Source organism: Pygoscelis adeliae, unplaced genomic scaffold, assembly GCF_000699105.1.
Source record: "Pygoscelis adeliae isolate BGI_AS28 unplaced genomic scaffold, ASM69910v1 Scaffold63, whole genome shotgun sequence".
NCBI lineage: Eukaryota > Metazoa > Chordata > Aves > Sphenisciformes > Spheniscidae > Pygoscelis > Pygoscelis adeliae.
Genome location: NW_008824414.1, coordinates 4,520,257 through 4,543,244, shown reverse-complemented (window position 1 = coordinate 4,543,244; position 22,988 = coordinate 4,520,257). Strand labels below are relative to the sequence as shown.

The following is a 22,988-nucleotide window of genomic DNA, read 5'->3' as shown; positions in this document are numbered from 1 at the left end:
AAGTCTGATGAGGAGCAGCTGAGGGAACTGGGGTTGTTTAGCCTGGAGAAGAGGAGGCTGAGGGGAGACCTTCTCGCTCTCTACAACTACCTGAAAGGAGGTTGTAGCGAGGTGGGGGTCAGTCTCTTCTCCCAAGTAACTAGCGATAGGACAAGAGGAAATGGCCTCAAGTTGCGCTGGGGAGGTTTAGATTGGATATTGGGAAAAATTTATTCACCGAAAGGGTTGTCAAGCATTGGAACAGGCTGCCCAGGGAAGTGGTTGAGTCACCATCCCTGAAGGTATATAAAAGATGTGTAGATATGGCGCTTGAGGACATGGTTTAGTGGTGGACTTGGCAGTGTTAGGTTTATGGTTGGACTGGATGATCTTAAAGGTCTTTTCCAACCTAAATGATTCTATGATTCTAAAAACCTGTATCATTCATCTACTGTTCTTGTCTGACAGAATTTTAAACTCCAATGAAATCCTGGAAAGAGATTTTGCATCTCAATGTTACTTAAGTCATGGCTAGTGAAAAGTCTGTGACAGACCTTTGAAACTGATGAATTATTATTTTTTTAATATCAACATTAAATTTCAAACATTAAAGAAAGAAAAGATCAAGGGAGATAAAAAGTTTTTAATATCTCTTTTGTTTACTAAGACAGTACTCTTAGAATGTTCCGGTATTGTTGCATTTTAACTCAAATTTTAAAGTGGTGTTTGTTTTTGTGATTATCCATTAACTGCAATGAATCTGAACAGGATGCCTGTACCTTCCAGGGTGGATTACAATAATACGATTTTTTTCCCCTCGTGACATTTTCTGAGATTTAAGAGAAAGAAGTAAATATTTTCTTTAAAATCCACAAGTTAAAAAAAAAAAAAATTAGAACAAAGGAACCTGGTGTCCAAATATTCATTTATTGTGGTCCTAACAAGGACGAAAAGTCTTTTAAATCCTCTTTTGTTCTCTATACTGGCCCAGGTATGGAATAATTACAAATTGATAAATAATTATAATTGGAATGATGTGTCACTCTAGCACTGACTAAATTTAATTGCTAATCAGTTATTGATGTTGCTTTTTTGTTAGCATTTTAGTAATCTGTTTGCATCTGTCTTTTACCACTGTTTTTTGCCTTGAGAAGCCTACCAAATTTACCAGTTATATTTCTCACACTACTATATTATAAGTATCTTTCATTATTAGGTAGAAAGGCCCTGTTAGTCTTAACATCAGGTGGGAAGGGGTGGCTGAAACCTGACTTTCAAAATCTACTGCTTTCATAACTGACAAGATATCTATGATACAAAAATAGTAGGTGTCTTGAAATAACTCTTGAAAAAAAAAAATTGTGTTTCCCTCTGGTTCAAAAGTAACCTGGAAATATTTGATATCTTCTTTTACTGGTCCTTTTTTTATGTTCTAATGATAAAAAATGTTTCCTGGCATATACATACTTTCTCCCACCTCCTTTCCTTCTGGCGTTGCTACTTCTTTTTTTTTTCAGGACTGATATGCTAATTTAAAACATGGTTTCTTTCTCTGCATGGCTTTATTTTTTTTCTCATTAGTTTCCTTTTCTAGTTTTGACTAATGTACACTTAAAATAAATTAGAAAATCGACATGAGAAATCATTTCTTGTATATGTATAGAATAAGATAATTTAGACAAGATTTGCATTTTGCTTTCAGGTACTTTTGAACTAACAGATTCTGAAAGACGCGCTACTGGTACCATCACAGTTGAATTAAAATGGAAGTTTGTCTACCTACCACCAAGTGGATCAACAATGGCGGCACACGTAGTGAATTACACTCAAAATGAGAAGTCAATGGCAACTAAATTACTAGCAGAGGAAAAAACGCAGACTCCAGCCCTGTCTCCTTCTTTTACTTCATCAGTGACAGTAAGTAATTTAACAAACTCACAGAAGTTGAGATATAAAAGACCTATTACAGTAGGTTGTTTAGTTCTTCCCTGATGACCAGGATTTGTCCTTACTATAAAATAATGCATAGTACAAATACTTCATATAACCACCATCTTTGACTTCTTTGGGAAGTGAAATCTTTCTTGTGTCCAAAATTTTAAAAAGTCTTTTATAATGGTAGATAACTGGTTAGCAAAAGGGCAGGGAGAAAAGGGAGGAGAAATAACAAACATTAAATGTCCTCCCTATGAATTTAGTACTTGCTAATTCTCTTTCCAATGTAGATGTCCTACATAAAATGTAGTCACATGCTTGTGCAACTTCAGGGCAAGGGTTGACATTTATGACAGTCATGAAATCAGCTATTGTTTCTGTGGTCTGAGAAACTCAGACAGAACTCAGTCAGTTGGGGTAGCTTTGAGCCAAAGGAATTTTCAAGCAGCCAGACACAAGCCATATGTATGGGTACGTAGGTGTATCTGCACCACACTCTTTGTTATTCTGGTGCCTGGAGCATGGTGCTAAGATACCCAATAGCTTCTTAAAAATCACTCACATAAATTAAAAGTAGTGTAAGGATATTTTTTTTGTGTATAAAAATCAGTGGAGATGGAGGTTAATTTCTACCTTCATCAAGAGAGTAAAGCTTGAAGAGTAATAAACCACTTTTTCTTTATTATTTTTTGTCTTTTGTATTGTAACATCATGACAGAAATATTTCTGGATAATTTTGTTAATTTTGCAACTATTACCAGTCTCTTTTCTGTTTCTGTGTTAAAATTCTCCAAAGGGAGTGGCATAAGGAAAGGTGTCATACGGTAAGCCTACAGAACAAGAAAAGAAATCAAGCACTCCATAAACGATAATAAGAAATCATTCTGCCACATATATGATACCACTGACTTCAGTCCTACAAATATTTTTCACCTGGAACTCACATTGCATTCCATAGGTGTTCTGTACAGTTTCATGCCTATTTGTGGCTGAATTCTGAAAGGTATCTCCTTTTCGTGGGAAGGGAGGGGGATTGCTTATTCAAACAACATCTATGTCATCTTGCCTGTTTAGAATTGAATTTAGTGCAGTTAGTTTGGCTTTGAGAAAAATTGGGGTGTCTCAAAATTTACTGTAAAATAAGATGGTTAGAATATGGCGATAAATGGTCTTCAGCTATATTTGTTTTATTACAGAAACCAACACCCAAACCAAGGCAGCGTGCAGCTCAAGCAGACAAGAAAGTATCTTTTCTGGATCTTAGTACAATACAAATGGCAGTAAGTTTTAAGTATTTTGCTCGTGCATGTTGAAGCAAGAAAGGCTGCTTATGTCTCAGTGTGGACAATTTGTAGAACTAATAATGGAAAACACTCAATTATTTTAGCAGCACAAGACTGGGATGTCCCAGGCAATGAATGGTAGCACAGTACTGCATATAGGTGGGGGATACAATACAGATATATTTGTGTGACTCCCTTAGAATTGCTTGCTATCCTCCACAGTTTACAAGCTTCAACTTTCATAGACTTAGGGCAGATTCTAACAGGACCAATCAACTGTCTCTGCACTATTTCTCTCAGCTCTCTGGGTTATTAATTAAAGTGTCTTTGTACAGTGTACCACTTGCGCAGACATATAAATGGCTCTACAGAAACCAGCTTGATCCAAACAGATCCTGAGTGTTGTGCTAATGAGATACACAATTTCACACAGTTCAGAGCCACCTCTCAAACAAGTTTTATCAGCTGAGATTACAAACACTGTGAAAACAATTACACGTCTGAACTTGGGATGCACTATCGTGTACATACTTCCAGACTCTAGGAGTGTCTGCTTGGAACTAACTCAAACATATCTGCTGTATGGTGTAAATTTTCATTTGATCTTAAATAATCTGCCTTCAGACAACTAAGAATAGGCTGTATTTACTCTTTTAATTAAATCCAGTAAGTCAAGGTAGGTTCTTTAACTGCTAATTATAAAAGGTATAAATATTATTATTAATAATATTATGTTTCATTAATTAATTAAAAACTAGCTGTGATCATTTTTTTCCATTTGTAAATGTCTTGATTGGATTTATTTTTTGAAATGTTAACATCAGTTTTCAATTCACAGGTTCTTCTGCTATAATTTAGTTTACCATGACTAAAACTTTGTTTTGAGTCATACAGTACAGGCTGGAAATAAGAATTAAGTCGATCTCTTGTATTTATTAACTTAAAAAAAAAAAAAAGTCAAATGTTTGTGAAATCAAATCTTTTGAGAGCTTAGGTATGGCAAACTGAAATGTTAGCCATATTGTTACAGACACAACATATCTTCAGCTGTCCAAACAGTAACGTCTCAAAGTTCAACAATTTTTCACAAACTAGGTTTTTCTAAGGTAGACAGCTACTCTGTCTCCATCAGAAGTCTTCATTGCTGGGTGTTTTAAAAATCCAAGTCTCACTGTCTGGTTAGAGACAAAAGTACTGTTAGAACTAAATAATGAAATAGCTGGGGCTTCTCTGATGTCTCAATCTTGTGGTGACATGGCAAGAGAGTGTCCATGCAAGAGAATTAGAAGTTCAACAGATTAAAACTGTACAGGAACAGTCTGTTTCATTTTCCTGTTCATTTTCTGAATAGCAGAGAATCTAGTTCTTAGATATTAATGTGACACATGCCAAAGTAAATGGTTGTTTTCAGAAAAGGAGACTCACTAAAAAGTGGGATGAATGGTTTGAGTTGCCCAAACCATTTGTAAGAATTGTCCAGCTTCAAAGGTAGAAGCTATAGCAGAGGATAGAAGCAGTAATGCTAATGCAGGGAAGCAAAGGAGGACATAATTTCCTGTCCAAATGCTTCTCCACCAGTAAATTTATACCTACCTTTTTGTGTTAATTATCTACTATATGTTAAAGGCTTCCCCTTATTTTACCCATAACTTAGGGCTCTGTTGTTGAAAATAACATGGAACTTGCACAGAAGATGAAGGCTTCAAGAGTTCCAAGTGTTTCAGAGGTAGGAGATTATTCAGGTTTTGTGGATTTATATAATATATTGCATTTGAGTTCCATGTGTATGTTATTTCTTCAGAGTCATGCATCAAAAATCAAACTACGGTAAAGTAAGATCTCAAAAACTTCTCTGAAATATGAAAAAAGTGATTTGTTGTGATGACAATCTTTTTTTGGCCATTAGAAAGGGAGGAATATCTCTACTTATTTCCTTCTATGTTCGGATGAAGTTTATTTTGTCTTCCCTCTAAAAATTACCACTATATAGTGGGGGGAAATGAAGAAGAAATGGAGTAAGTTTGGAATATTGCTAAATATGTAGCATTCCAAGGAGAAGAAAAGTGTTAAATATTGTAATTTGTAATGGTCCAATTGGTTGTGAAAGTAAGCTGTGGCAGATTGGCAAACTGTACTTTTAGTGGTGTAACCCACCATTTAATCACTGGCTCTTATATTCTTTTCACTTTTCTAGTTTAAAGCTCATCTGTGGCTTCGATTGAGAACTTAAGTCTCCCTTCCACCACATCAGGTGGTATTGGTCAAGTAGAATAATCAAAAAGTATTCCCTCTCTGAAAATTTTATCCACAAAATGTAACTCTGTCATTGAAGGAATTAAAAAGACTGGCCAAACGTTGTCTAAAGTACAGCGGTTATGACACATCATCTATGCCAAGGAGGAGCATAGGAGACATAAAGCCAGTTTTCTACGACTTGAAAACTTCAAGGATAACCTTTATTTATAGAATAAGGCTCTTAAGTGTTTGTTAACACTGCTTTGCTTTGTGTGGCTCCAAATGTGTTAGAACAGAAATAACTCTTCAGGTCCAGTTTTGGAAAACCCAGATATTCTGTGGCCAGCTGAAAGTTATCTCATGGACTCTGAGGGTGGGAGGTGAAGCATCAGTGCCTCTGTGGAAAATTCAGTCCTAGCGGAGAATTGTTGGATGATAAATAATGCATAGGTCTCCAGCAAATTTCCATGGAAGATGACATGTCTGTAATGTTATATCCATTGATGAGGTATTATTCTATGTAATTGTACTTAAAGAGAAAGAAGGGAATAAGATTACTTCAGAGTAAGTTATGCACTAAAGATATTTTACTTTAGATAACATGTTTGTATTTTGTAGCAAAGCCGATTCTTTTTTATATGATTTTAGTTTGCTTTTGAAACAGAAAATATTGTATAATTTAAGTTAGAAAATTGCCAACTGAGTAAGGTGGTGGTGGCATTTTGTTTGTCTGTTTTTGTTTGTTGTGGTTTGTTTTGGGTTTTTTTAAACTGAGTCTTTTAGAACTGAAAGAATTGAAATATAAATGAATCTGGAAATCTAACAGGCTGTATATATCTTGACAGGTACCAAATTATTATAATAGTTATGTTTTCACAAATATACATTGTTAGAGAATTGTCTTACTGTATCAATTATTTGTTACTGCAGTTGACAACTTCTCGTTGTTTCCTGCACTGCATAAGCAATATAATTGTTTAAAGGCTATGTATAATGAATGTGAGCCATAACTCTTCAAGTTTTGAACTTCAGTAACTTTTATTATTCAAGGAGTGTTATAAAGACTGTAAGTTTATCTATTTTTATATAGCATGTAGTACATGAGGTTAAACAAGAAAGGCTAGCAGATGATAAGGTGAAGGAGATGGCTGAAGAAATTCAACAGGAAAAGGAAGACCTCTCACATCTGTCAGAGGGGCAGTTGGCCGACCAAAGCTCAGTTACCTCTGGAGATGATACAGAAATAACTGAAGAATTGGAACCAGAAGGTAGAATTCATTTTTATGAATAAGTAACTATTTTCTTAATAATAAATCTATGTCTTTTTCCGTTTTCTTAAGCATTTCTTACCAGCAGTGGGAGCTGCCTTATTATGAGAAGCTTCATGACAGAAATGATATTCTGGTGTACTTTACAGCTGAAGCTGGGTGGTGGATATGGTGGTGTTATTTTCTTCCCAAATGGAAACTGTATTGTAATTGAATGCAAAAATCTGGTATCTGACCTAGATTCATAAAATATTAAAGGAAACCTGGCTTCTATTTTAAGTGTCTTTATATTCTCCCTTAGAACTATGCTGTTCTAAAGACTATTTTAATGAATATACTCCTTTTGTCTTTAGATAACAGCCAATGCTGATATCGGAAATCCTTTCAGACAGTGAGAGGGGTAGTACGTCTTATCACATCTGTGACATAAAGTTGTTAGAGGCAGATTTATTTCAAGATTGTAAAAGCCGGGTCATCCTGTTCCACCTCCAAGCCTGAACTGTTTATCATTGAAATAAACCAAGTCCATGATACCAAGTTTGAAGTAAAAGCACAAGCAGGATGCTAAAATTTTATATTCAGTTGTTGGCAGCTTCTGCATAAGAATTCATTAGAAAAATTGGAAAAACATGATGTTGAATCCCTGTTGTGTTTATAAGTAACTTGCTCCAGAGAAAAAAAGACCTGAATGCTTTAGAAAATAGTCCACCTGTATACAGAACTATTTATTTTTTTTTTAAAAAGTACATTCTTCTTTACATGTGCATTGTGTTAAATATAGTCAAAGGAAATCCACAAATTCAGGCCATATTCTTATATAAAGCTAACTGTTGTTCATACTTTAGTTCATCACAGGACCTATATCATTCCACTCATCAACTTTCATCTGGGAAACATTACTATTTTTTTAGCAAATCGGAAAAAAATACAGTTTAGATTACTTTAAAGGTCATTGATTTGCCAGTGTTCATCTTCTGCAAGGAAGAGAGATTTACCTGGCACTTATACTTTATTTATTAGAAAAGGAAATGCATTGCTATCAGGTTTCTCAGCAAGTCTCAGATGGACTACAAATACCGGGGTTTTTAACTACATTGATTTTTTTCTTTCTTTTTTTTCTTTTTTTTTTTTTCCAGATCAAGATGATGGACAAGAAAATGATGCCATTGAATCAATAACAACTGACAGCGATGACTGTATTGTTTCAAGTCCAGTATCCAAGAATATTAAACAGGTGAGTCATAGTATTTATGGCAATTATTTGGCGAGTCTAAGAAAAATATTTTAAGCCTATTGTCTTCTAAAAGTAGCTTTGCTATATTTAAGGTCAGATTCTAAGGCATTTTCAACAAATGTATGTTTTCCTCTTTCCAGTTCAAATAGACACCTTTTCACAGAAAAAAAAAAAAAGTTAACCTGACCGTATTGTGCATGTGATTTACAGGTGTTTTTTTTAATGGGGAAATTTGTTGTCATCTTTTCCATTATTGTCATACACACTTAGAAGTAGACATTTCTAATTAGTTTCAATCTGAATTCAAATTTTAGTCCTGCACAAAATCTCCCTAACGAAAGATAACTATTGTAATGTGAATGTCTAAAGAACTTAGTCTTGTTGTTCAGCCTACCTGTTGCCTTTATGTGGGAAAATGTGCTTTTCTGCTTCTTCCAGTGCTTTCTGAGGAAGGGGAGGATAATTTCACTTGTCAAGGCCTGTAGTAAATCTACAATGCTTAGCTACCCACTGTGTTTCATCCCAGTATCTTGACTTGATTGAATGTTGTTGAAATGGCAATTGCATAAGCTTGAGGTTGTTAATAACATGCAAACCTTGCATGTATTTTCTGAGACATCCGCATAGACTTCTTTTTGTTCCTGATTTCCCAACAGTTTTAGAACTGAACATCAGTTTTCAATAAAGTTTGTAGATGTACAGTATCCAATCACTCAGTGTACTTTTTCTATTCTTATTTGTGGTCATGTACAGTAATGATATTCTCTTGACTTGTTCTTAAAACCAGCAATTAATGAGTATAAAGTCATATATACAAAATAACACAGCATAATACAAATTTGAAAAATTTACTTTGAACAGTATTTCAATAGTATAGTTTTCTCAAAAAATAAAGAGTATTTCATACTTTTAGATCTAACATTGACTGAACAATCTTAAAAAATATAAAAATAGCACTTAAAATTGATTATGATACTTGTAATAGTTAATACTTCTCTGGTCTGTCTTAACCTTCTTTTAAAGGACCAAGGGTGTGCTGTTATATCCTATCAGTCTTAACTTTTTTTAATGTTCTGCAACATGATAACCTAGAGGTAGTTTGATTTTTTTTTTTTTAATCCTTTTTTCAAGGCTGAGTGACATCTTACAAAGTAACTAGCAATAAGAAGCAATGCTTCGTATGAGAAATATTGCTCCTTTTTTTTTTTTTAAGTTGTAGAAGAGATTTAGAAATGTTATCACTTATATATGCTGCAGAAAGATAGAGAAGGTACTTTTGGAGACAGAATTGCATTGTTTATATGCAAAACGTTAAAAAAATTGTTTCACCTGTAATTTTGAGAACTAAAATGACTGCTACTCATCACCATTAAGTCAAACTATAATACAGTTGATCTATACATTTCTAGTCATCCTGTATTTTATTTTATCAAAATTATTTAAGAACGCTTCCGAGAGGATTTTGAGTGTTGATTCATTTCAGGTTCATTAATTTCTACCTCTCTCCATTGATCTGTTCCTCTGGTAACAAAGTGCATGTTCAAGAAGGGTAGATAAGACAACAAAAGCTATAAACTATTAAGGCAACATATTTGATACAAATTGGATTTTTAAAAATAGGCATTGGTATATTTGAAATCTTGGGTTAATTATAGAATACAGCATGTGAAAATTGTGATTGAATTTGGTTTTTTTATGATTAAAAATCACTGCCTTTTATCTTTTGAGATAAATATCCTGCTGGTAATCAAACACTGTAAATAAGACTTGTGATTTTTAGAGATCGTTATGCTAATTATCCTATAAATCTGAGTTGTATGCCAAACTGTTTAAGCCATTTAAGATCATGCTGTTTCTTTTTTGCATGTTGCAAATTAGACAGTTCATGGTTATTTCTTAGATATGTTCATCATGAAGGATATCTAAGAGATTTTCCACTACTTAGCTGTACCACTTGCTTCTTTCTCTTTTCTTCTTGTCTATGATGTATAATTAATCATAGATTACTTCATTTTGTTTCATTTCATTTACAACATTTATGAGCTTCACTTTGTCGGTATGAAATGCTTGTCCCCTTCTTTCCTTTCCAAAGTGGCGTAATTAGTGTTAGCATCTTTTTTAACAGGCTACATAAAGTTTAGTGGCTGGATTAAATCAAGTCATTAACATAATGTGCTATACAATTTGCCCCTATCTCTTTTCGTTCCCAGTACATCAAAGTGCCACAGAGTGCCAGTGTAATTGGGCCTTGCTAGCTTGTCAGGTTCAGTCAGGCTGATGGCTGCTGCTTTTACTAAAAAGCTTCCAGGCATGATAATTAATAGAGAAAAGAAGTCTGAGAAATGTAAAAGTTTGGACAGTTCTCTATGAATATTTCATACATTTGAATAATCAGAAGTTAACATTATCAATTTGATGTATAATACATTGATTAAAAGACTTGTTTCAGATCCTCAAAATAGACATCAAAACTGGGAATTTGCATTTTCTTTGGCATGGTCTTTATATTTTAAAAAAAAAATATTTAAAAAAAAAAATCTTTTCTCTTCCATCCCCTCCTCCCTTTCACCCCCATGTCTACACTTTATCCTTACAGGAGATAATATAGCATTCAATTATCACAATAAAATTTACTGCTGTCAGCTTCCAAGTTGACTTAAAATGTGCCCATAAGGCAATTACTGGCAAAACCAATTTATTCGGTGGTGGTCCTGTTTTTTCTATAGGTGTGTTTACGTCTCTCTTTTTTGTTGCAGATACTGTGAGTGCGTTATCTTGCGCTAATAGCAGTTTATTGAAAACTGTCATTATCAGTTCCTGTAAATTAAGATCTTGGGGTCTAATGAATTTTGACATGAAAATCTCTCTTAAACACCATTAAAAAGCAATACTAATTGCTCGTGGTTCTGCTAGTCAATGAAACGTGTTTGTGCACAGGTGGAAAGATGTAAAGCATAAAGCCTATGTATAGCAAAGCGATAAATACTTTTCCTTATACTATGCCTTTTTTGTACAGTTACTTGAATGGTGCATTTCCTCCTTTGAGATATCTGCATTCATTGAAAAAAAGAAAGCCATTTGGACATTGTATTGCAATTTTAAATTTTGGCTGTCTTGATTTCTCTTTACATTTATTTTCTGCAGGACTTGAGTACCTTTGGTGTACTTCAGGGAGATTTCTGAGTGCTCAATGCTTTTCTTAAACTGGCTTGTTCTGTGAATATCTAATCTGAATTTAGGGAACTAAAATTTTAGGTTTTTCATGTTATCCCATGTTGCTGAGTTGGCTTGATTCTGCTGTGACAGAAACAGTAATCCTTTGTATTGTCTTGTCTAGCTCTAACCTTAGTTGCTTTGTGCTTTTCTTCTATAGGAAATTGGGGAAGTAGAAGTGCTGCACCAGCATATTTAATAAAACAAGGAATAAAATTCATGAAACAGAACTATCTTATCAGAGTAAGATAAAAGTAACTTATTAAAGCTTTATAGTCAGTATTTTCAAAGACTACTGATGGGCCTAAGATTAAAAAAGAGTTTTTGCCATTCTCCATCTTTAAGGTGATTGTTTGCTATTACGATCGCTATTAGACAGGAACTAAAGTAAAAGTGAGAAAGTTTGAAGAATACAGGAAAGACCTAAGTTGTCTTTTGCCACTGGTAAAGTTTGAGATGACAGTAGTTTGAATAGGCAGTACACTGAAATGATGGATTTACAACTTCTGGCACTTGTCAAATATACTTCGAAGTAATAGTTAGAAGCATGTACTACAAGTCATTCTTCTTGATGGAAGAACTGAAAGAAGAGGGAGAAATAATACCAAAAAAACCCCAAACATCAGCTTTTAAAATTATTCAAAACAAGAGAATCTTAAGTCGTTAGGTAACCCATTACTTTTTAGGTAACAAATAAAACTAATTAATCAGAATATTAAATTAAGTTGAAAGTCAGACTTAAGGCTAAGTGCATAAGCCCACAGGAAAAGCAACAGGAGCCATTTTTAACCTAGCTGGTAATACTTTTTGTGGTTATGAATATGAATGCTCCTCAGTTGCTTACTTGAGAAACTATATTTATTAGAGCTCATTGACATGGAAGTAAGTTATGGTGACTTTAGAAGTAGAAAGGCATATTTTTCTAACTGGAGGTCTAAAAAGCAAAGGATGGGATTTGAGACTAAACTTGAGTTTTGATTAGCTGCGATATTTATCACCAAGCTTTTTTTTTTTTTTTTTCCTCCCCACACTGTGGGTAATATGAGAGAGAATCAAATTCCATTCATTTTTGCATGTCTGTATTGTCCCCACACAATACTATAATGGCAGGGGGGAACACACACAGTATCAAATGTTAAGTATTAAAGCTCTAAATAAAAAGAACAGCTGTATTAAAAATGTGTAATTTGATACTTTTTTTTCATTACAGGTGCACTCTTAAATGAAAATACTATACTGATACTTCTGCTTTCTTCCCATACTAAGGGTTTTTTTTCCTAAATGGATTAACTTTCAAATACAGATTTTCAAAATTTGATGTATTTTTTAAATCAAACCAGAAGTCTATGATCTACATATAGAAAAATGCATGCATAGATATATACAAAAGCAGAAATCCTATTATATTTGTCTTTGTTTAGTTTTTTACATAATACTGCTACTTATTTGATTCTACTTCTGTCACTTAAATGTTGATGTGTTCTAGCATACTGGAAATGTACAGAGTAAGACCTCTTTTTATTGAAAAATTTTCTTTCATGCTTATTTACTTAAGGATCATGCTTCCTTTTGATATGAAACGTAATTGTAAGTTTACAGAGCATTTGAATTACTTAATTGTGGGACTAGTTGGTACTGATGTAGCTAACTGGCTTTGAGATTTGATAAAGTTGGTATTTGTTTTTTATTTTATCTGGTGGTATAATCAATTGTAAGTGTTGTTTAAACACTAAAAAAAAATGAAGTCTCCTATTTGAGATAGTCTGCAGTAGAGAGGGGTGTAGCTTAGTTCAGGACTGTAACAATATTGCTTATGTAGCCTTCCCCACTTCTTGGGAGAAAATAAAACTCAGAGTTAACGAAGTTTGTATCTCACCAGTCAGACAGCTCCAGATATGTCTGCTTTTTTGTATTTATTCTTCCCTAGAAAGTTTATCTTTAAAAGCTGTTAGCTGAGGCAGTGTCACAGGCAAGTTGCAAAACCAAACCTTTAAAAACAATTCAACTTCAGGAGAGACATTGAACAATTTCATGTTTATTCTTGAAGGGAAGAGAGTAAATTATTCAAGTGATCAAAAGTTGTATTATGAGCAAAGTGCAAATGTGACTTTAAGTTCAGATGTATAGTTGTCAGGGTCATGGTGGGAAAGCTTCACATCCCTCAAGAACTTGGTATTTTCCAAAATGTTTGGTGTTTTATACTGAATTAGAAATTGTCTTTTCTGAAAAAAATCAATACATTGATGGGTATGTTACAGATTTGCAGAGAAGAGGCAATAGCTAATCATTGAATTGTCTCAAGCTGTAGCAATAATTCATGTCTTTGAAGATATTAAAGATGAATTCATGCTCTGAAAATGATGAATTTGGACTCTGCACTAGATAAAATGGTAGCAACCAGAGATGTACTCATTGTCACAAATAGATACTTTGTTTAGTGTGTTTGTAATTCTAGACAGAGCTGAAGGGATTGCATCAAACCTTATTATGGTGGTAACCTTGTGCCATTGCATTCTTCTCCTAGCACATGGCAAAAACAGTGATGCCGGGGGAAGATTATATGTGCCTTTCCCTCCTTCACAGTAAATCCGACTCCAAAAGAGCTATTGAACAAGGAGAGATCTCTTTGCCCTAGGTCTTAGGAGAGTCTAAAGTGCATGTGGAGAAGGAACAGGGAGCATTTCCGTATCCCTCCTTCTATTCTCACATCTACACCATTGTGGGGAAAATCTTAAAATAGAAGATGTTATTCCTAACATGAAAAGTCACTGCGTACAGTTAAGGACTAGAATAATTTTTTGTAATATGTATTTTTATGTGTATATGTAAGATGTTGACCTGTTAATTGTAATTACTTAATGAGTAATGTTTTTGTCTCTGAACAGTTAAATTAGATTGACATTCCTGTGATAGCATTCCTTTGCAGCTCTGTTCTGACATTGTTAATAGGATGGTCACAGGAATTTGGCACTTGATAGAGGAAGAGGATGATTTCTCATTCAATAAATATATTTGTCAATCAGGTAATATTGATAGTGATTGAAGTATTGATAGCAAATGGATGCTTACTTGTGATTACTGGACAATAGCTTATAGTTTATCTGATGTGCTCTCTGCTTGAAATAGAAGGGAACAAGTGAATAAGTGGACTGTGGAAATAAATACATAAAAAAATTAGGGAGTAAAGCATAAATATTTTTGAGCATTGGTAAAGATAGGATTCAAGTTGATCTTATGGTTAAGAAGTTTCCTTTATTTTGAGTTTTTCAAGGACAATATATTAGTTAAAACTATGGATGTAAAAAATAGGAACATTGTTTACATTGTTCCTATAAGCAAGGCATTTTCAGTGCTGCTGTTCTGTGCAGAAAGCACAAACTCTTTTTTTGTAAAACAATTCTGTGGGAGACTGTTGTGGGCCATTTGGGTCAACTGGAGTTTTATTGTTCACATCAAAGTCTTAGCACTTTATTGTGACCAAAAAGGAAATTGAAATATGGAATATGCAGCTTCTTGAAGACGGCAGTTAAGACTTTTTATGGAATTTTAAAAAAGGGTTTTAATCTCAGAAATCAGAAAGATGAGAAAAGTTATGTTGAGACTTCAAATTCTGATGTAATGTCCAATGCATTTAGTACTTAACCTAATCCTAAACCTTGTTGAAGGAGTTCAGTGATTCTTCCAAATCTCTGGGTAGTATTAATTACAGAGTCAATATTAAATGGTAAAGAACATTGACACAGACTAAGTATCTTGCCCATGTTTTGTTTTCCTCACTTGAAATGAAGGCATTGAACCAGTTTGTCAGAGACAGTCTTTGAAAGCATTTAGTATTCTTCATTTTAATATGTGTGTCCAGTCTCTCTGTTAGAGGAAATTTCATATTATATTTTGTTCTAAATACTAAATTTAAAGACTAATTTTATTCCCATCAAAGTAGAATGATTTGTGGGAAGTGATTGGTCATGACAAACTATCCATTTTTCACTTGAATAGTACCTAATAAATGAGACCAAGGTTTAAAAAAAAAAAACTTAGGAAAATATTTAAATAACATACTTCACTCTGCATCATAGAAATATAAATGGTTGTTTAAAAATTAATTCCTATCATATTTTGGATGCTACATATATTTTCAGCATGGCTACATAATACGAGCGTTTTTGCATTAATAGTGAAATATGACATGCTAGCTATGCTGTTCTTAGGCAGTTCTAGATTTTTTATTTGTAAATATCTTTTTTTAATCAGCTTGTGTTCTCCTTTATATATGCTGTATTCATGTTTAATATTAATAAAACCAGGCCTTAAAATATTCTTGACTGTTAAGCTCTAAAGTAATTTATTATCTTTTCTTAAAATTTTCTGATAATATGACTCAGTTATTTGCTTCCTTATGTTAGAAAGCAGAATAGCTGGATTTACCCTGCTATCCTTGAAAAACTATAATATTCTTTGCCTACTTGCAATTACAAGTGTTAAAAATGTCAAACAAATTTTAAGATATGTAAAAGGAATACTTTATAATACAGGATATTGTATTTGGACTTGATTCATAAACTACTGTCTGTGTACAAACTAGTCTGACATAGCTCCTAAATACTTTGGGGCGAACAAAACCACTCAGCATATCACTTTAAATACAGATGCTAATACATCTATTCAGTGCAAGAAGAAAAGAGTTGTTTCTGAAGTAAAATTAGACAATAGAGCCAATTTCATTTTTTATGCATGTGAATGTAGAGTGCTTGAGGTTATTAGTTGAAACTGAGTAACCTTTCCAGGCTTTCATCTCTTTCTTTTCAAATTTGAATATGAAAAGCATATTCAAGTCAAAGACCATCACTTTAATGACATTTGGCAGTCATTTGATTTATTAGATTTTAGAAAAAAAAAATTCCTTTAAATATTTCATCATTCTATGCTAATCCCAGTAATATTGCCAGCTGAAGCCATGTACCTGTATTAGTGGAGACAGAATGGTGTGGAATTTTCTCTGTCATCCTAGTAAAATTTCCATGAATCTACTGAATAATAAAACAACCTTATTGAAATATTCAGATTTGGGTTTTTAGTTAAAGCGTCTTAGGATACATAATAAAAGGAAATGTCTTTTGAAAGGAGGGGGTAAAATTACTTCATCAAATATTGAAAGGGCTTGACAGCAATGGAAATTGTTCTATATGATGGATATTTTTACAATAGGATACACCTGCTTTTCAGTTTAATTATATAATTTGCTCGGAAAAATATAAGCTATCTCCATAATAAATTAGAATATTGGCTTGCAGTTCTAACACTGAATCTAGAATAGAAAGCTAATCTTTTGAATATAATTTATTACTTCAAGTGATTTAAGTTTACAATCAAAAATTTTCAAAATATTTCCATATGGGGAAATATTTTTAATAAAGTTATGAACTTGAAAAGAAAGAAGTAAAAAAATTTTTTTTTGACATTTCTGAACTCCAGCATGTTCTGTTTGCTCTTTGAAGAATCTCATCTTTGAATGCTTGCCTATGTACTCCAATTTTGAAACCATAGTGGCTTTTCTTTCTTTGAATTACAGAGTTACCTAGGGAAATATTTGTGACACTGTCAAGTCTGACATTCCCACTTAAATACATAAAGCTTATTAAAATTTATCTGTACGTAAATAATATAGTTTGCCGAACACTATGAAACAATTTCATATAAGCAACAGGAAAATGTCAGTTTAGTTAAAAATAATAAGAAAAGGCTCTGGTGAAGAACAATTGGGATATTACTTCTATTGTCATATTGTTAATTTAACTTTTAAATGTATATTTGATTTAACTAGAAAGTTCAGTATATGAAGTTGAATTCTGTATAAATACTGTGTTACTTTATATGCCTAACTACTTTGTGACTTGATGGATTTTTATTGAACTGATTGTAGTATAGTCTGCAGTAGGCACTGAGTAACAATTCTCTTTCGTTTGAAAAAGTTTGGTACCTAGTATTACTGAGACTATTTCAAGCAGTTACAGCATCAAGATACAAATCACTTGGCTGTGTAGCTGAAAATAATGGCAACTGAAATTTGTGGTTCAGATGTCATTTGTACATGAAGATAACCTTAACCTAATCTTCTCCAGCAGAGTATGACTGTTGCAAAAATATTTTCAACACTGAATGTAAATCAGTATCTGTTGCAATATTCTTAACTACAAACCCTGGGGCTTTAGAATCTCATTATGTCTGTCAAAATCAATCAATCAGTGTTAATCATACAAAATAGCCAATGATTTACATGTGTGTTCGGTTGGTTGGTTTGTGTTAACACTTCAAGAAACACAGAATAATTTGTATTATGCTTGTGCTTTGTTTTTTAAATAGGCAACTGAAAAAATCCGGATTGAAATTATATCACTCACTCTTACTGAGTCACGAATTGCATCAGATGAAACAGTACAGCAGCTGTTTGTAGAATGCAGATTATACAATTTCCTTGCAGAGGAGACACCACTGTCACTTCCAAAACCAACAAGTGGTCAGAGGATTCACTATAACTATAGCAATGGTAAGTATGATGTATTCCTGAGCAGGCTCGTTTCTTCTCTTAAATTCTGTCTTATGAAAATGCCTGCCAATAAAGCCTACTTCCTCTATATATTATAGTTGCATTTATCTGTGTACCGATTGTACTTGTCTATTTCCCAGATATTTTGGGAAATATTAAAGGTTGTTTTTAAGGAATGAGGTAAGGATACAATTTTCAAGTATAAAATGAATTATTGAAGTAGGCTTGTGTATGAAATGGTAACATTACAATATATTTGAATATGTTGCTAGCACATAAATTTTAAAATTAGGCTATACATAACTAAAATTTATATATTCTCTTTAAAAGAACATGATGAACCGATTCCTCTATCGGTACATGATGATACAGCAGAAGAAAAACATTCCCTGTAACCATAGAATCATAGAATCATTAAGGTTGGAAAAGACCTCTAAGATCATCGAGTCCAACCGTCAACCCAACACCACCATGCCCACTAAACCATGTCCCTAAGCGCCTCATCTACACGTCTTTTAAATACCTCCAGGGATGGGGACTCAACCACTTCCCTGCGCAGAGCCTGTTCCAATGTACATGTACAACTAAAATACAGTTGAAAAGAGAAAATATGTAATTGTACTTGATCATCACTTGGGAATACTCAGTGTTCCTTTAATAAGAACTTTTTGAAATAGGAAATTATTCAGCCATGTTTAATACTAATACATTGCTATTTACTTCATAATACTTAATCCTGCATGTTCCATATGCTATTATCTAATAAATGAACATTTGAAAACACTTTATGTCAATACACAATGTAATTTACACTAATGGTATACACAGAACTATTGTAATAATTGATAATTCTCTTGTTAATTATTTTCCCAGCTATTTCATAGTATTTCAATTATTCATTAACTTTTTTTTTTTCTGTTAAAGTCTGTTTCATTTAAGATTCAGTCTGAGTGCTTCATGTTGTCTTGGACTTTAAGTACTGCACTTTTAGCTGAGAGTATCCTGGAGCAGGTGAATCAGTTTGCTATTTGTGACACACCATTAATTAATTTGTGACACACCATTCAAATTAAGCATTCTTTTAAAAATAATTTTGTAAAAGTGGCTTTGCAAAAGTGGTGTCACAGTCAGATCTTTAAAACTGCTACCCTCTAGAAGCCTGATTTTTAGAAGGAGACTTGCCAAATAATTTATTCATTTGTATCGTCCTAATACTGATAAACTATTGGATTACCCCATAGTTGAAGACTGAAAGCCCTCATAGATGTCACATCAACCTTAACCATCACTGTAGTGGGACAGCCCATTTGAGAGAGAATACAGAAGACAGGGCCCAATGTGTTAACTTCTGTGACTCTGAGAAAGACAGTAATTTTTGTAAGGCTTTAGGAAAAAAAACAACAAAACCACAAAAACTAACAGCACTGCAAACTCCTTCATTCACTGAGGCTTACTTCCATTCAAACAAATGGGATTTCTGGCATCATATACTAAATGAGACATCAGCTAAGTAAGAACTCTTTTATGAGCTGAACAATATTCATCTTGCTAGCTGCTGTAAACACTTTTCCAAATGTTCCAGACAGGCAGACATAATTGAAATAGATTTTTAAAACCTCATTGAAGTAATACCATAAGCCAATAAAAGCTATTTAACACTCTTAATTTCTCTTGCTTCTTGAATTCTCGTTGCTTTGAATATGAGAAGCATTCAGAAGGTATAAAAATTCTTACACGACATTCTGATTCCTGTGTATATTGGGTACGGTCTAAGCATAATATTAGTTTTTTAAGTATTGACTCTGCAAAGTTAAACTAACAAAATGCAGCAAAGTTACAGAATTAAAATTTCAGACTCTTAATTATGAAACAAATATATTTCAAGCTGTGCAATTTGAAAATAGTATCATGCTTTGTAGCCACTGCAACTCATAAGGCTTTCCAGTACGGTAGCGTTGTATCATATTATTTCTGCTAGTCAAAACCTGGCTCCATAACTTTGATTTTTCTATTTGCTGCCTAAGTATCGAATGTAGAACTGTTTAAACGTTAAAATATCCTAACGAATCAATATCAAAAGGTGGTTTTGGTCTTAATTGCTTCAGGACTGTATTCTGCAGCATAATACTAATGTGGTTGTTATTTGCAGAGTTTTGCTTAGATAATTAGTCATCTAATTTCTACTCAAGATTAGTTTTGCTTATGGGGGGGAAAAACCTAATGAGTCTGCTTTTTGATAATGTCAGGTGGAAAGCCAGTAAGATAATAGTAATGAAATCTGCAAGTGTGTTTACTATAGCTTTACTGCATCTCTTATTCATGTCTAATTAGATTTGAGTATGTTGAATATTTGAGGTTAATTGAATATTTTCTTCAATAAAAATGAGATTTGCATGGGTAGAAAGAAGTTTACTCTGAGCTTAGAAGGAAACTAATAGTATTCTAGATTTTTGCATGGAGAAAATCAGGGTAAGTCCGTAAGTAATCTAAAAAATCATTAGTTCTTATAAATAAAGCATTTTATATTATATATAACTGGAACAGCTTGACAGTTTTAAAAACATCTTAACTGATACAGAAGGCTCCATGACATTCATTGCTTAAAAAACATTTGAAGTTTTTACATCTCTTTTGCACATCCTTCACTGTCATTGCTTGACATGTAAGATACAGGAAGATTAACGGAATCTTGTTGAAAAACAATACAGTAGAACTCCATTGATCTGGACATACAAGATCCTATGAATTTCCTTTTTCACAAGTGGTTAGAGCATGTAACTTGACATTGATTGTTTATTTTGACTATGAGTTTTTAACTAGGAATGGTTAGAAAATAATTTTCTTTCTTCCAAGGTCTTGGAACAGAAACTTGAATGGGAGGTTTATACACTCTAGGGTTATACCACATAACTCTTGATTTCCCATGACATTAAGTGTTATAGCTACTGATGGCCATACTGACTGAGGAGAGGAGCTGTTGTGTTTGTTAGTGGTGGAGTTACTAGAATATCCAAGAACACTACAGTCCCATAAATTCAAAGAAAAGTGAAACTTGCCAAATTGTGCTCACACCATGACTCTGTCCTGTAATTTGGTAAAAAGGAAGAATTCTGATTTTTTTGATGGGGTTAGTTTTGGTATGCTTTGGTTTTGATGTTAGGGTGTGTTGCAGATCATAGTCAGCAATGAATTCATATTTTAACTTTTTAATGCAGTTTAAAATTGTGTACCAGAAATTATTTATTTCCAGTCATGTCACAATATATGCTTTAAAGTGAACGTAATGGCAGTTTCACTGTCAGAAAAACATAAGGAAACATGTTGCTTCAAGCAAACAAAGCCTGGTCTCCCTCACATATAAATGCATCTATTGGTATTTGACTCTTAATTTGAGTAAAATAAATATTTTTCCTGTCAAGGCCACAATTACTTAAATTACAAAGCTAAGGTTAGTTCATAAATGTTATTAACAAAAAGCATTTATATTTTATTAAATATGAAGACTTAACTATGAAAATGCTGAGATGGCAAGAAAGTCGCTAGAAAGCAAGATTGATAGAAGGTCTGAAATGTGTCTTTATCTCTGCATGCAGTGGTTCTAGTGAACAGGTAGCAGAAGTAGAAGAAAGATTTACGAAATTTTGCAAGGATTTTATATGAAATTTAGTCGGAAAGCTTTCTTGAGTAAACGGGTAGTTATTTGAACAACTTGAAGTACAAATGTAAGTAGACCAAAGGAAGGGGAGGTGGGGGTTTATTTTTTGTTAAAAAAAAAAACTTCTGAAGATCCATATTGTAAAAGGTGGATTCCTGAGTATAACTCAAATGAAAATGTTAAGGCCTTGCATCACATAACATTATTACACTTCTTTGTGTTTATTCCTTTTCTCCATTAAAGCTCAACACTGCGAGGCATTTTTTCTTCATCATTGTGATGAACTCTGCTTCATCACGTAGTCATTTAATTTTGTTAGAAAGTGAAATATGAAAAAAATATGCTATAACAGAACCAGCTATGTTAATGTTTGGAATTGCAGTGATTTTTAACGAGATTCCAGGGTCATTGTAATCTTCAGGGTTTAGTGCTTCTTTAGGACAAATTTTAAAATTATAATTTTAGATGCAAACTGTCACAAGTTAATTTTGAATGATTTTTGCAATTAATTGGCTAGAAATATGAGATGTTCTGTGCCTTGGAGCAATGTTATAATTCGAAGTTCAGGCCGTACTAAGGGGTGATATGAAAGCATGTTATTCATCAGGATCTAAAAATATATTTTCACTATGGTTAATCATTTTCCCCAGACTTGAATGGAATTTTTGTGCTGAATGTTTTACTTGCTAGTCTGCATTTTTCCGTTGAGTGAAATGAATTTGAACTCTTTAGGTTTGTAAATAATTTCCATTTAAAATTGTTTTAGATACAGAATTAGTAAACTTAGGAAATTCCATTTGGGATGCTTATGGGAAAGGGAAGAATCTGTTGATGTGGCAGCTCCTTTGAAGTTCTTTGCTTGTCCATCTGTCTCCCTGCTGCCTCCCCATCACTTCCTGTGGTGGCCCCAGGAGCACTTGGCCATGAGAGTAGCACATGTGGAAAGTCATCCACATGCCCAAAAGAATAGCAGATGGCAGTAACAGCTTCTTTTAACCTGTCTAACAAAGTAAGAATATTGTGGGTGGAAACTAAGGATTCCAAGATAGACCACCAATACCTTGCTTTCTGTTAGTAGAGAAAAAGGTGTTAAATTGCCAATTCCTTTGATTGAATGATTCAGATACCAATTGTACTGGCTGTTTTCTGAAAGTAAGTGATTTCTAATAGCAATTCTGCTGGCCAGTTAAGAGCTGAGGAGCAGCTTTGGAGAAAACTGGAGAACCAGTAGCTCTGGAAGGTGTGCTTCCTAGGATTTTTATAGAGATATGTCCCGCAATAAATCCCTCTGCAAGGAATTAATTTGAATGTTCTTATCTCTCTTTCGTAGCTCCTGTATTCCAATACTCTCTGCTCCTTGGTAGAATTGGTAATTTCTGTTTATACAAATAAGTTTATTTTGGATAGTAGAAGACAATCTGAAATATGTTAAAGATTTCTGTCAGCACATAGGAAAAGGAAACCTTAATGTGATGTGGAGAGTGAAAAAGACCTTTTTTGAGTACAGTGGCAGAGTAACTAGAAGAGAGTGAATATTAAAGATGTTGGAATTTAAAGACAGACGAATTTCCAGCTCCTCCTCCTGCCCTCAAATACAAATGAAAAATGTTCCTAAGAGCTATGTTTGTTTCTCAGAGGGTTA

General features: G+C 33.5%; 1 protein-coding gene across 1 annotated transcript in view; it reads left to right on the top strand.

The window, feature by feature from the left end:
* The window catches only part of RPGRIP1L (RPGRIP1-like), a 79,731-nt gene that overhangs the window by 45,157 nt on the left and 11,586 nt on the right, over positions 1-22,988 (top strand). Inside the window, exons 18-23 of the mRNA XM_009320792.1 lie at positions 1,649-1,896; positions 3,111-3,194; positions 4,852-4,923; positions 6,523-6,700; positions 7,837-7,934; positions 17,508-17,691. Of these exons, the coding sequence (XP_009319067.1) occupies positions 1,649-1,896; positions 3,111-3,194; positions 4,852-4,923; positions 6,523-6,700; positions 7,837-7,934; positions 17,508-17,691 (864 nt within the window). The remainder of the gene's footprint in view (positions 1-1,648; positions 1,897-3,110; positions 3,195-4,851; positions 4,924-6,522; positions 6,701-7,836; positions 7,935-17,507; positions 17,692-22,988) is intronic.